This window comes from Mesoplodon bidens (genome assembly GCF_964165515.1).
Source record: "Mesoplodon bidens genome assembly, chromosome: 2".
In the NCBI taxonomy this organism is placed as follows: Eukaryota; Metazoa; Chordata; class Mammalia; order Artiodactyla; family Ziphiidae; genus Mesoplodon; species Mesoplodon bidens.
The window spans coordinates 81,673,836-81,688,982 of NC_138177.1; the positions used below are offsets into that span (position 1 = coordinate 81,673,836).

A 15,147-nucleotide genomic window follows, 5' to 3' on the forward strand; every position below is an offset into this window, starting at 1 on the left:
CCCGGTCTGGGAAGATCCCACATGCCGCAGAGCGGCTAGGCCCGTGAGCCATGGCCGCTGAGCCTGCGCGTCCGGAGCCTGTGCTCCGCAAAGGGAGAGGCCACAACAGTGAGAGGCCTGCCTACCGCAAAAAAAATAAAAATAAAAAAAAAATAATAATAATAATATTATAATAACTGTATGGTGCATAATCTATAAAAATATCAAACCACTATGCTGTGTACCTGAAACTAATGTATTATTGTAAGTCAATTATACTTTGATTAAAAATATATATATCTAAAGATTCAAAAAAAACAAGACTTTTGAATGACTTCATAATAATTCATTGGTATTTGTACATATCATTATTTACTTAATCATATCCATGCTTTTACATATTTGGGTGACTTCCACTTCACACTGAGTTTTGCTTACATTTCTTTTTGATAAAACAAAAATGTCCTTGATTTGATTTTATCTTTTAGAAGAATCAAGTGCAGAGAATAAAGCTGTCAGCAAGTTTGGATCTTTTTCTGCCATCTTGGAAAATGGAATCTGCCTCTCAATAAGTTACTATGGATCAAGTGGAATGGCGCCAGGTAAATTAAACACAACAGAAAGGATAAGTGTCCCGTGACCAAGGGCAGCTGCCCACCCTCCATCAGCTTACTTGTTGATAAACATGTTCTGATTTAATGCCCCTCATTTCCTAAGCAGTGGGAATATATGTGTGTGTACATACATATGTGTGTGTACATATGTATGTACGTATATAATCTTTCATATGTAGAAAATAACAATAGTTTGACATTTTAAACAGCACTTTTCATACATATAATCTCACATATAACCACATGTACATACATATCAGTTATCTTTGTTAACCCATGAAAATGTCTGTTAGTTGGTACCAAAAAAACCATGATTTGCCAAAGAATCCTCTTGATTTTCTACAGAATAATATTTCTATGAATCCTGTGTTTATGGAACTCCTCAATGTGCTTCAGAACATTAATCTTAAAGGAGCCATTCATTGGACATCTTGAAGGATTTATTTACCCTACTCTTCATAAACAAATTCTCCAACTGGAAGCTATTTCCTTACAAACCCCAAAATGACCTGTCACTTTACCAAGAACCAGTTAGGAAATCTTGTGGGTTCTCATACATTTTAAAGGGATCTAACCACAAGAGATTAAGAAAAAAAAAGCTGTATAAAATCAAAAGATAATCCCTATGTTGTGTGACCTTAAACTACATGTGAATTGTGGTGATCCAATTATCTGCCGTACTATGTAGTTTCATTTCTCTAGAGACAATATTCCCATGGATCATTAATCCATGTTTCTTACCTTGTGCCAAGTATTGTAGTACTTTAGTGAGTTAGAGAGCCCATTAAATTTGTTAGTATTTTTGCTTTATTTGGGGTTTTGACTTTTAATTTTGTAGTTTATTCATTTTTAATCCAACACTTGGAAAAGTCATTTGTTGCCTAACAAATTATGTATTAAAATCCACAATCACACACAATCACTAATAAACCATACTCCTACTGAACAAGGTTATCATTATTTTACATTAAGATATTTACACTCTATAGCAACTATGTTGCTGCTATTTTCTAAGTGATTTACTTATTCTTGATCTAATCCTTAAATTAATATGTAATCTTTCCATTTAATACAGATGTTCCTAATTTCAGTTTATAGGTACTGCATTTGAAAATGTTTATAGTGTAGATAATAAGTAATGTTTTACTTCCTGTATATTAAAAAAGTTGAAGGCATGAGTCTTTGTAAAAAGTATAAATTCCTTAAGGATGCATATAATACTAATGTTTAAGAATGTTTATTTGCTAGTGGCTAAACAAATTTCCAATCCAATTCCCCCCTCTTAATTCAATATATACAGCTCTCTAGAGCTTATTGATCTTGCTTAACTGAAACTTATGCCCGTTGATTATGATATTACTTTATGCTTCCAATTTCCTTCTCTCCCCAGCCCCTGACAGCCACCATTCTACTCTTTGATTCTATGAATTCAACTATTTTAGATACCTCACATAAGTGGAATCATGCAGTGTTTGTCTTTCTATGACTGGCTTATTTCACTTAGCATAATGTGCTCAAGGATCATCCACTTTGTTACACATTACAGAATTTCTTTCTTAAGACTTAACATCATTCCACTGCATGTATACAGCACATTTTATTTATCCAGTCATCTGTCAGTGGACACTTAGGTTATCTCCAGCTCTAGGCTACCCTAGTCTTTTTTGTGCCTTTCAGTTCCTTGATGAACTGTGCTCTCTCTTATCTCTGACCAATTGCCCATGCTGTGCCCCTTGCTCAGAATTCTTTCTCTTTCTACGTGCATCACCACTTTCAACAATGAACTTCCTCCTATACTTCAGGACTCAGATTACAGGTTACTTGCTCTGATGAATGCTTCACCCATGTGAACTGGGTCTTTGGAGTTGAGTGGAAATTGCTTAGGCAAAGAATCAAAGGAAGGGAATTCTATACCAGGAATAGCATGTGCAAAAGCTCAGTAGTATAAAAGCATGACATTTGTGGAAAAGCAAACTGCACAGTACAGTCAGTCCTCTGTATCCCATATCTATGGGTTCTGAATTCGCAGATTCGACCAACCTTGAATTGAATATATTATTTTTAAAAAATTCCAGAAAGTTGCAAAAAGCAAAATTTTGCCTCCAAATTTGCCCCATGCCAATCACTATGTGGAAGCCACGTGAATGAAGTGATGTGTAGGCACACCCTACTGTGGCCACCTACCACGTCACAGATCTGCACTCTCTCCAGTGCTCATTGTCTGAGCACTGCTGGTCTGGTGTCCCGTTCGTTTGCTACTTGTATTGTGTGTTCATGCTTGGTTTCTGTGAAAAATGGCTCCCAAAAAGCAGTTAAGTGGTCAAAACAATCCCTCAAACGCCAAGAGGGAGCAGAAAGTGCTGTCTCTCGACAAGAAAATACAAATCTTAGATCTTCTGAAAAGTGGCGTGTGGCTTGCCAAAGTGGGATGTAAGGTCACTAAGAATGAATGGAACATTCTCACAGTAAAGCAGAAAGAAGCCGAAATTCATGGAAGGGTTAGAGCTGCCCCTACAGTGGCAAAAATGGTCTTGCAGGTTCATGACAAAGTGCTTGTATTTTGTATGTGGCTAGGGGACATGTTACAGAAGCATGTCCCTTTGGATGGCAAAATTACACATGAAAGAGCACTTAGCCTCTGTGAGCACTGTTGTGAGGGGTGAGGAGAGTCAGAGGAAGGAGTTTAAGGGCACTAATAGATGGCTGGTTAGCTGGTAAAATGCTGCACCCTCAAGAACTTAAAGATCACAGGAGAATCGACATCGGCCAGTGCCAAAGCAACATCAGTGTTCCCAGAAGAACTCAAGAAGAGAAAGGCTACCTTCTAGAGCAAGTCTTCAATTGTGATAAAACAGGCTGATGCCCAGTCGTACCTACATCCATCAGAATGCCAAGCAGGCCCTGGGGTTCAAGGACTGGAAAGCTTACCTTACTCTCGGGCTATGTGGCAATGCAGCAGGTCACATGATCAAGCCTAGTCTATGAGCAAACAACTCCTGGTCCCAAAAGAACAAAAACAAAAATTGTCCATGCTGTTCTGGCAGCACAACAGGAAGGCTTGGGTGACAGCCGTCTTGTTCTTGGAATGGTTCCACCAGTGCTTCATTCCTGAAATGAACAAATACCTCAAAGAGAAGGAGCTACCATTCCAGGTGCTCCTCATAATTGACAATGCTCCCAACTAACTCAATTTCTCTGCCTCATTGACAAGGAAGTGGAAGTGATGTTCCTGCCTCCTAACACTGTATCAGTGCTGAAACCACTCAATCAAGCCATCATCAAGGACATTAAGGCAACTTATACCTGCCTCACCTTCAGGAAGATTTGTGCTGCCCTTGGTGCTAACCCTGATTGCAACATTGTGGATTTAGGGACTTCCCTGGTGGTGCAGTGGTTAAGAATCCGCCTGCCAATGCAAGGGATATGGGTTCCATGCCTGGTCCAGGAAGATCCCACATGATGCAGAGCAACTAAGCCCGTGCACCACAATGACTGAGCCTGCGTTCTGCAACTACTGAAGCCCACGCGCCTAGAGCCCGCACTTGGCAACAAGAGAAGCCACTGCAATGAGAAGCCCATGCACCGCAACAAAGAGTAGCCCCCGCTCGCCACACCTAGAGAAAGCCCACACACAGCAACAAAGACCCAATGCAGCCAAAAATAAGTAAATAAATAAATAAATTTATAAAAAATAAAAATAGTGGATTTATGGAAGAGCGTCACAATTGTGGTTGGAACTGTGCTTACTGCAGAGGCTGTAGGTGCCCTAAAGCCTAAGACAGTCAATGCATGTTGGAAGCCATTATGGAGTGAGGTAGTCGATGATCTCAGGGGCTTCCCCACTATTGATGTAGAAATCAGGAATATCTTGAATGTTGCAAGGGAAGTTGTGGGGGGAGGAGGCTTCTTTGACATGATCTAGGGTGACATCAAGGAACACATAGAAGAGTATAGAGGAATCCTTACCAACAAGGAACTCAAAGATCTGCCGAAGTCATCTACAGATGATTATGGTAATACAGAAAATTTAGAGGAAGCAGAGCCATCAATTTGGACACGTGAAAATATTGCAGTGCTTTTTGAATAGGTGCAAGTGTTAAAGGATATGGTCCTCAAGTACAATCCTTTGATGGACTGAAACCTCTGTGGTATCCAAGGTATAGCAGTATGCCAACAATCATTGCAAGACTTGTTTGATGATGCAAAGAAAAGGAAGAAACAGCTTCCTATAACAGTGTTTCTAACTAAAGCATCTGCAGTTGTGAAGCCTAGAACTTCAATGCTTGAAGATCCTCAACCCTCAACCTCCAGATATCCTGACATTAGTATTATTCAGCCTCCTCCAAAGTGACAGTGCCTGCAATTGGAACCCAATTCTCCTGACTAGATTATCCTTCTGACATCCTATCAGAAGACTTAACTCAGCCTGATGTCTCACCACTTACCTAGAGTGCCACACATCTCATCGCCTTGCCACTTCGGTACCATAGACACCATATAGCTAATCATCGTCATCATCATCATCATGCAAGTGTAATCAAGACAGGAGAACTAGGGTTTTGGTGATTGTTAACACTATGTGTGTGTGTATGTGTGAGAGAGAGAGAGAGAGAGAGAGAATTTTTTTTCTATGATTATATTTTCTATATGTATTTTAAATATTCTGTGTTTTATTCCATGTATTTCTCTTTTGGGTCATTAAACAAAAGCCATCTGTAAGTGTTGAAAGAAAGATAATGTTATGTTGTTGCTGATGTGTACCATGTAGTTAAGCACATGATGGTTGCATGATTCCATCTGTACTGAACATGTACAGACTAATTTTTTGTCATTATTTCCTAAATGATGCAGTATAATAACTATTTTATAGCATTTACATTGTATTAGGTATTGTAAGTAATTTAGAAATGATTTAAAGTATATGGGAGAATGTCCATAGGTTATATGCAAATAAATACTACACTATTTTATATAAGGGACTTGAGCATCCACAGATATTGGTATCCATGGGGTGTTCTGGGACCAACCCCCTGTGTATATTGAAGGACAACTGTATAAAGTACAGCTTGTATGGAAGTGTTTTGTGGCAAATGCCTTTCTTCTGGTTTCCCCTGTTGCTCTGTACTTTTCCTATCACAGACTTAACACACGACATTGAATACCTGAGGTTCTCTTCATCTGAACTTCTCATTACATTACAAGTTCCTGATGTCTCATTCATCACTGGTTACCCAATGCATGGTACATAGTAGTAGGTACTCAGTAAATATTTACTGATTGAGTAAATGGATGGGGATGAGAGGGAGGAGTTTCCAGCTGCCTCTAACTAGATGCCATTCGCTATATATATTCTGTACTTGCTATGAGTCAGGCATCTTGCTGGCACTGAGTCACTAAGACGAATAAAACCATGTTACATCTACTCAAAGAATTCATTGTCTAATGGGAACAGAAACCATAAATAGTGAAATAACTGCATAAGTGCTAGAAATTATACGTAAACCAAGTACTGGGGACAGCCAGAAAATACTTGAGAGAGAAAGCGTAGCATCTGAGATGAGACTTTATAGATGAGTAGGAACTATCCTGACAAAGCAGCAAGGAAAGGGAATTCTAGACAGTAAGAACCATTTGTGTAAATACATAGTTGGGTAAAAGCATGACATCTTTACAGAAAAATGAGAAGTTGAGTGTGACTGGAGTGGAGGAGGGTGAGCATTGTGTGTCCTATAAGATTTGTGAGCGCCAGAGTTTTTTAAGTACGAAAAGGGAAGTGACATGAAAAGATTTCATTTTAGGAACATAATCATAGTGATAGTTTGGAAAGTACACTGAGGTGGTGGCATTAGGAAACTGCTACAAAAAAATCAAGCAAGAGAATCAGAATATGAACTAAGGTGGTAGGAATAGATGGGAGAGGCATGATTTGAGAGAAATTTCTGAGCGCTCCGTGACTGGTTGGATGTATAGGGTGAGTCAAAAAGAGAAAATGCATACAATCTCAATGTCTAACTTGAGAAACAAAGTTCATGATTGGTCATGGCATTGACTGAGGTTGAGAACATAGGAGGGAGGGTTATCTGCTTGGAAGAGGAGAGACTTACTGATTTTGAAATGTCTCCAGTACCACAAGCAGGGGGAGATGTCTAAGAGCAGTTGGAAATACAGATCTGAAGCTGAGAAGAAAGCTTGTGCCCGGCAATGTAAATTTTGAAGTCATTCAAATGTAGATGACAGCAGGAGCCCCAGTAGTGAACAAGATACTCAGATCTAATAGAGATAATAAAGGCTCTCAGCCCTCACTGTGTATCACAATCACATGTGATTGTGTTTCACAACTATAAATGCCTGGGCCTTGTCCCCAGAGAGTCAAGGTGGGGGCCTGAGCATTTCGTTTAATTCCATGAAAAATGATTATGGGCAGCCAGAGTTGAGAACATCTGTTGTGTAATGAGAAGGGGGGAAAAAACTGGGACCTACCAACATTTAACAAAGAGGAAGAGTTAGTAAAGGAGACTGAGAAAAAAGTAACCAAAGAGATAAGAGGAGATCCAGGTGGGAGTGTTACCCTGGAACCCAGAAGAGAATATAACCTAAGACGTAAGGGGATGCTTGGAAGTTTCCAACATAGTTCCTCCATGGATTGGCTCTCCTTTTAGAATTCTGACAATCCATTAAACCCAGAATAAAATTAGTCTTCAATAAGAAAACTTCTTTTATCATCTCAGTCAAAAATAATCTATTTCTTTTCTAAATTTCCTTGTTTGTATCTCTTATGTTTCTATTTAATATGTCCTTGTATTGAAGCTATTTGAGTACAGATCTTAGACTATTTTGACTTCATAAGGTCCTTTGTTTTCCTTTTTCATTATTATCCACTGCTCCACATGTTTTACATATGAGCCTCAATAAATATTTCTCAAAAAAATGAAGAGGGCTTCCCTGGTGGCGCAGTGGTTGAGAGTCCGCCTGCCGATGCAGGGGACACGGGTTCGTGCCCCTATCCCGGAAGATCCCACATGCCGCGGAGCGGCTGGGCCCGCGAGCCATGGCCGCGGAGCCTGTGTGTCCGGAGCCTGTGCTCCGCAACGGGAGAGGCCACAGCAGTGAGAGGCCCGCGTACAGCAAAAAAAAAAAAAAAAAAAAAAAAAAAAAAAAATGAAGAGATGGTTACTGCCCTATCATTAGGAGTTTACAATCTAGATAGGGAGGCAAGAGTGTGTGAAATCATGACTCAATCAAATACATCGAAGTATTAAGTGCCTCAAACTTCTAAGCTACAATTTTGATTTCTAAATCAACTACATTACCCCTGAAACCTATCCAACTGATCAGTCCTACTCAGCAAGGTAAAAATTGCCAAGTGGTATAAATGTTTGAGATGTAAATTTTATTTAACAAACATATCAAATATAAATGTCTAATTTACTTGTTTCTCCTCTTTCTCTTTATAGAGGATAAGGATCCTAACTTGGAAGCAATGTTGAATATCCCATCAGCACATACTCCAACAGTAATTCCTGTTATAGTGAGTATTCCTCAAAGCAAAGGAAAAGGGAAAACAAAAAGTAAAGAAAAACCCAAAGAATCTCTTAAAGAAGAGGAGCTCCCAAAGGAAGAAGAGAAAAAGGTAAGTGGACCTTGCCATGTATTCCCAAACTCTGCTTCTGCCTCAGTGTTAACTTTTTTTAAATCATGAGTTATGTCAATAGTGTCATTACAGTACATATATTTTACTGTGCAGATTCTGTAACACTCCTTGTACTTTCAGTTTTGAATGGGCAAGAAGAGGTCTGCACACAGGAGTTGAATTCCCACACCAGGAGTAATACTGTCTTAAACAAACTGTCTCAGGTCATTCATTTCAAACTCAGAATAACTAGTTCAACCATTTTCCCACATTGGATCTTGGATGTTCTTTGCTTAGATGGTCAAGTTCCTACCATTCCTTATTTTCAATACTGAATTTAATTCCATTGAGATAGACAACAATTGGAAGGGGAGGATCTCTAACTAAATAGTGGAAACACTTCTGTTAGGTAGATCTAGACTTAGATATTGATGTACTAAGAATTCAGCAAGACTAAAGGAGAACCCACTTCCAGTTAAAGAGCAGTCCACCCTCTACCTCTAACCCTTCACCATATGCAAACAAGCACACACACATGCACACACACACAAACACACACACTCACGTGCTTGAGAGCTCTTTGACTCTAAACACTTTCCTAATAGAAGTATATAGATCAAAAGAGTTTCTAAAAGAACGACAAGAAGGAAACAACTGATCAAATCTTGACTCTTTCAGTTTTACTAGTACAGTTGTACAGTTTGTACAATGTACAAATTCTCAACTTATTAGAAAAAAAGTGTTAAAAAGTGATCAGGGACCTGGATTTCAGAGCCTGACCCTTTGAAAGTTATGGGGTTTGAATGTTACTTAGCCTCTGCACCATATTTACACAGCTTTACTAGATGAGTTTTCTCAAGCTAGGACACTTGACCCTTAAGTAGAAATGTTCAAGTACTGAGTAGAGTATCCCCAGGTAACTCATTAATTTAGCTGAAAGCAATTTGGTGGCAAACCAGTCGGTCCACCCAACATTGTTTTAAATTGATGACAATGAAAGGGTGGGGGATAATTACTTGTTTTGAGTGTAATGACACATTTGTCATGGCTTGTTTGTGTCTTTGAGCAGTATTGTTCATTTTACAGAATTTCATAAGCTTTTACCTTTTAATTTTGCTTCGTGTTTTTAATTGATTTTCAGCCAATGATCCAGATTTTATTCTCTATTAATAACAAAGGCAGGGCTTCCCTGGTGGCGCAGTGGTTGAGAGTCCGCCTACTGATGCAGGGGACACGGGTTCGTGCCCTGGTCCGGTAGGATCCCACATGCCGCGGAGCGGCTGGGCCCGTGAGCCATGGCCGCTGAGCCTGCGCGTCTGGAGCCTGTGCTCCACAACGGGAGAGGCCACAACAGTGAGAGGCCCACGTACCGAAAAAAAAAATAATAATAACAAAGGTAGAACAACCTAAATGATCCACAATAGAGGACTAGAGAGAATAAATTAAAGATCCAACACTGGGGGATCAGTTGGAATGATTTTAGTGGCAAGCCACTAAGCAAATCAACTGGAAAAACTGAAAGGATTATCGTTAGGCGTGGGTTGGAAGTAATGGAATAATTTTCATTCTGGAGTACATATAACCAAACAAGGGATTCAGGCATAGTGAGCATAAAATTATTTAGAATTTGTTAGGTAGACACACCCAAACCCTCATTAAAACTTATAAATAATCTTTTTTATTGTGTTTTATTATTTTTACTTACTACAAAAGCAGTGTATGCTCATTATAGAAAAATAAAGACACATATCCTAATAGCATAATGTCTCTAGCATCCAAACTGTAAGAATCACACAAGGAAGGTGGTGGGGATCTTGGTCAGCCCTTACATCTACATGTCCAAACTGAGACATCTTTCAAGGCCTAGTTCAAGCTTCAGCTCCTCCATGATCCTTTCCTAATTAGTCTCATTAACTTTGATATCTCCCTTTTCTGAGGAAAGATGTGCCAACCATTTGGTACGGTTATTTAGCTGTTTCATATGTCTGTGTGCCATTCTACAGGCAAAATATCAATTGCACAAAGGTAGAGACTCATGCATCCTTATAGGCTCCACTGCAGGGCTCACTAGTCCTGGGTAAGTCATAGTCTAAGCATTCAGCAAGTCTTTGTTTAGTCATAATAAATCAATACCTCATTTAGAAAATGACAGGAAATTATTCACATGTTGAACTATTTACAGGAAGAAGTAGAACCAGAACCTGTTTTACAAGAGACTCTTTATGTTCCCACCTTCCAAAACCTGAACGTGTCTTGCCCCAATGGGCTCCAAGTGACCTTCATTGGGCAAGAGTTCCCAGGTGAGTGCTGGCCAGGAGGATGAGGAGGCAGGGGGTAAAAAGTCATATAGAAAACACTTCAGTCACCATTGAAATTGTGTATTTTCCTACCAGTTAAATAAACTTGTTGATAATGAATAATAGGTTAATAATAATAATGACCACCATTTTTGAGCACTTACTGTGGGCCAAGCACTATCTAAATACTTAACATACATGACAAAATACAACTACTATAAGCTAAGTCCTAATAATTTCCTTTCACAAAATAAAGAAATCAAGGCATCAGAAGGTTCAGTAACTTACCCCAGGTCCCTCAGTTCCTAAGTGGCAGAGATAAAATGCCATTCTTGGTCCAGTGGTGGCAAAGCCAGTGCTCTTAATAACTACTGTGTGGTCCTGTGTCCTTCCTCTACAAAGGGCCACAGGAACAGAACTTTGCTGGTCTGATCAAAACAAAGGACAGTGAGCACAGAGTAGGTAAAGATAAGTGCAGGTTAGATGGATGAAGGAAACCAGTCTTGTTCCCAGGTATCAGTATATACTTTTATAGGGTCTCTTGCTTCTGTTGATTCTGTATGTGGCTCCTAACCTATTAAGATGAATAAGTAAGTACAACAGGACTCCTTTAATTAACCTGATGCAGGGGGGCATCCACATTGGTGATTGATTTGAACATCATTTAAATGAAGAGCCCCTATTGCAGTAGAAGTAGGAGAGTCAACAAAGCAAGCACGGAGCCGGGACTTGAGTTCTAATTAACTGTATGGCCCTTTCAGTAACTTACTGTCTTTGGACCATGTTTCTTCATCTGATAAATGTTACATTATATCAGTGAATCCTATTTTCACAACCAAATATGCTCTTTATTATAATTTCCTTATGTACCCCATATTTAAAAAGTGTATCAAAGAAAAAGAGTATGCTATTGAAAAATAATTCAATGTTGTATTCACTTGCCAGCCAAATGAGAAGAAACTTAATGTTGTAGTCGATCTATTTTAGCTCAGTTTTTCTTTTCACTGGGCTTTCTGAATTATTAAAAATAGACCATGAACCCTTGTTTCTATTTCCATGGATTCCTAGGGATCCAGGTTTTCCATGATGGAACCAACTGTGTGTGCTAAGACTGAAGGCCACTGACAGTCTTCCAAAGTCAAAGATGCTGTGAGGGAACTGAGAGGGATATTCTTTTTAAGTTTAAGGACATATTTGTTTCCTTCCTTGTTTTCTTGATTCTGTTAGCAAACCACAGCTTAACACTTGTTTCACTGGTCTTTTCCATTAGTTTCATTTCCTAGTCTGATGTTTTCATCTTTATGTCAGGGTAGACAATGTGGTTAATAATAACTCTGCCTGGGGACTTCCCTGGTGGTGCAGTGGTTAAGAATCCGCCTGCCAATGCAGGGGACACCGGTTCAATCCCTGGGCCGGGAAGATCCCACATGCCGTGGACCAACTAAGCCCATGAGCCACCGCTACTGAGCCTGAGCTCTAGAGCCCATACTCCTCAACAAAAGAAGCCACCGTAATGAGAAGCCTGTGCACCGCAACAGAGTAGCCCCTGCTTGCTGCAACCAGAGAAAGTCCATGTGCAGCAACAAAGACACAACGCAGCCAAAAATAAATAAATTAATTAATTTTTTTAAATGCTGTTGGATCCTTTAAAAAAATAATAATAACTCTGTAACAAATAATCTTTTTAAAACCCTCCATATATTGTGATTATCCTAATTCAAGTCTGAATATAATTACAGCATAAGTATCAAAGTAGCACTGTCTTCATAGGGTCAGCCTTGGGCAAGGGAGAAAAGGTCACACGGTGTAAGAAGAAAGAGCCTAGATTTGAGTTCTTGCCAGGGTGACCTTGGACAAGTCAAAACCCTCCCCACCTGAATTTCTTCATTTATAAAATAACATCATCTACTAAACAGAGTTGCTATAAATATTAAATGAGAAAATACTTTCTAATGTGCAAAGTATTATTCCAATGTTAGGTTTTTGCTTTTGTTTTTGGTCATGGTAGCAGTGGTTGTTTTTACAGCATAAGAAAATAGTTAAGCACGGAGATTTGGTTCAAATCTAAGCTCTACTCTTACCAGCTGTGTGACCTTGGAGAAGTTAGCCTCCATTTATTCATCGGAAAACTCTGGAAAATGAAAGTGTCTACCTTAAAGTGTTGTTGAGGTGGGCTGAATAAAATACATACACAAAGCACTTAACATATAGAGATATCTCAACAAATGTTTATTATTTTATTATTACTTCTGTGACTTGAAGGGTACCATGAAAGGTGCTTATTCCAAAATATTTTCCCACCAGCCTGATATAGTCCTTGAAATACCATCATTTCATATTAACAAACCACTTCTTTTCCTCCTGAACCAATGCCATATTATTTTAACTTTTAATACAGAAAAATATAATACATAATATAACAATTACTGATGTGCTGGCCAGACAAAATAAAGATTTCTTTTTGTCATACTTTAATCAAAATATATTTTTTAAATTACAGACACAGCGGTAACCCCAAATTTCCCTCTACTGTCTATTCCTTCTCTTTCTCCTATAGTGAACACTAACAAGACTTAGATTTTTGTGCAAATAGGTTTATACAAATGTGCTATATGTATGCCTTCATAATAATAAGTAATGTTAAGTTGTAGATAATGCAAAATTTACATAAATTATATTTTATTGTAAATATTTTTCTGCAAATAACCTTTTTATTCAATCTCTATTTTGGATATTCAAGGTGATACACATTTATCAAATGTATTTCTTTTAAAATCTAGATAACATCTCATCAAATGAATAGACTGATTTTTTAATAGACTCCATCACTGACAGACATTGGATTTTATGTTATTAAACCACTTTTTAAATGGAGAAGAGGAAATTATTCAGTTAGCGAAATCTGAGTAGCTGCTGTGTACCAGAAATTCTCAATAATAATACTTTCTTTTGGAGGAATTTATTAGGCGTTTTCTTCTTGATTGCCAGCTAAGAGTAGAACTCTGAGAAAAATCTGGACTTGGTTAGAGATGAGAAGGTTGAGTTAACTTTGAAAGATGATAAATGATTTAAGAAGGGCAAGCCTGAGTGAGTGACTTCCCCTGGGGCTCCAGGGACCTGGGGGACCCCAGGGGAACATTGTGCATCCAGGGTGAGAGAAAAATACCAATGGGGAGAAAAGGCAACATCTAAGACAGAATAACTCTCTCCCTTCCTAATTTTGCCTTGAAATGTTCTGGACGTCATTAGAAACACTGGCTTATACATGGAGAAAGTATGTATTAAGTACTTGTAAATGACCTTATTTACTACATGCGACTATAAGAAAGACAGCAAAGAACCAGTACTCCGGGCCATCTGTCATGACATGAAAACTGCCCTAGTAACCAGATGTAGACAAAAGAATGAAAACAATTAAGCAGGAAGATAAGATCCCAGCCATACAGCATTGCACGGTTCTCAGTAAGCTCTTTTTTCTTTTTAAGATCAATATGTTATAGACGAAGAACCCACTTGGGACATCATGGTCCGACAGAGCTACCCACAGAAGGTGAAGCACTATGAATTCTGTAAAACAGTGATGCCACCTCTGGAGCAGGAGGCATCAAGAGTTATCACCAGTCAAGGCACTGTTGTCAAATACTTGATGGATGGATCCACACAGGTAAAAGAATATGTTAGATAATCTTTCCTGCTGCAAAGTAAAATACAAACAAGCTAAAGGTGACAAGGAAGAGAAACAACTCATTTGAAAATGGATGATGCCTTAAAATGGCAAAGAATAATATAGTTGGAAGAAAAACACTGCCTTAGATGCTATACATACTATACATACTAGATAGATATTGATAGAAACTAAACGTTTAAATATGTGATGAAGTTTTAAATGTAGTCATTAGAAAAATTGAAATAAGGTAAATAATTTCCCAATTACATAGGGGAAGGGTGAAGAATGAAAACGTAAAACAAGTCAATCTGATAAAAGACAGGAAATGAAAAGAAACAAAATAGAAAGTAAATGGAAAACAAAGCAATATTATTGTGCTGGTTATTAATCTGTTGTCTCTGAGCTCCAAATCTACCCTTCTATAACATGCTTTATACTGCTGAGTCTGGATGTCAGCAAATAGCATTTCTTTGAGTTATTTTTAACCTATTTCAGTTTGACACACAGTATTGTTAACCAGTTTCTTCCTCGTTTCTGAGAATACTGAAATTTTTTGCTTTTTCTTCAGATTCTCTTCGCGGATGGTACTGTGAGCAGTAGTCCCAATTCAGGGCCTGTTGGTCTTCCTGCTGATGTGCCAGCAAGCCCTCGCAGCGGGGACTTGATGGACACGGTTTCTCAACAAAAATTGGAAACAGCACCATCAGAGACTGTCATCACAAAGAAAGGTAATAACCGAAGCCTCTCAATTTATAATGGATTTAATAAATCCAAGGGCTTAATAAATGCTCAATATTATTATTACACTTATCTTTTCATTGAATACATGCAAATTTCAGTGGGGATCACAGCATTACACATTGTTTCATGAATTGCTTTTATCTCTATGTAATAAATAGCAAACATTTTCCTATGTCATCATGTGCCCTGACACGACATTAGTTCTAATACCTACACTAC

The 15,147-nt window shown here is 38.5% G+C and overlaps 1 protein-coding gene across 1 annotated transcript in view; it reads left to right on the forward strand.

Moving 5' to 3' along the window:
- SPAG17 (sperm associated antigen 17) overlaps nucleotides 1–15,147 on the forward strand; it is a gene marked incomplete at its 5' end in the record, with an annotated part of 215,822 nt that overhangs the window by 110,770 nt on the left and 89,905 nt on the right. The window contains 5 exons of the mRNA XM_081224979.1: nucleotides 468–581; nucleotides 8,048–8,223; nucleotides 10,406–10,523; nucleotides 14,006–14,184; nucleotides 14,756–14,915. Coding sequence (XP_081081105.1) covers nucleotides 468–581; nucleotides 8,048–8,223; nucleotides 10,406–10,523; nucleotides 14,006–14,184; nucleotides 14,756–14,915 — 747 coding nt within the window. The remainder of the gene's footprint in view (nucleotides 1–467; nucleotides 582–8,047; nucleotides 8,224–10,405; nucleotides 10,524–14,005; nucleotides 14,185–14,755; nucleotides 14,916–15,147) is intronic.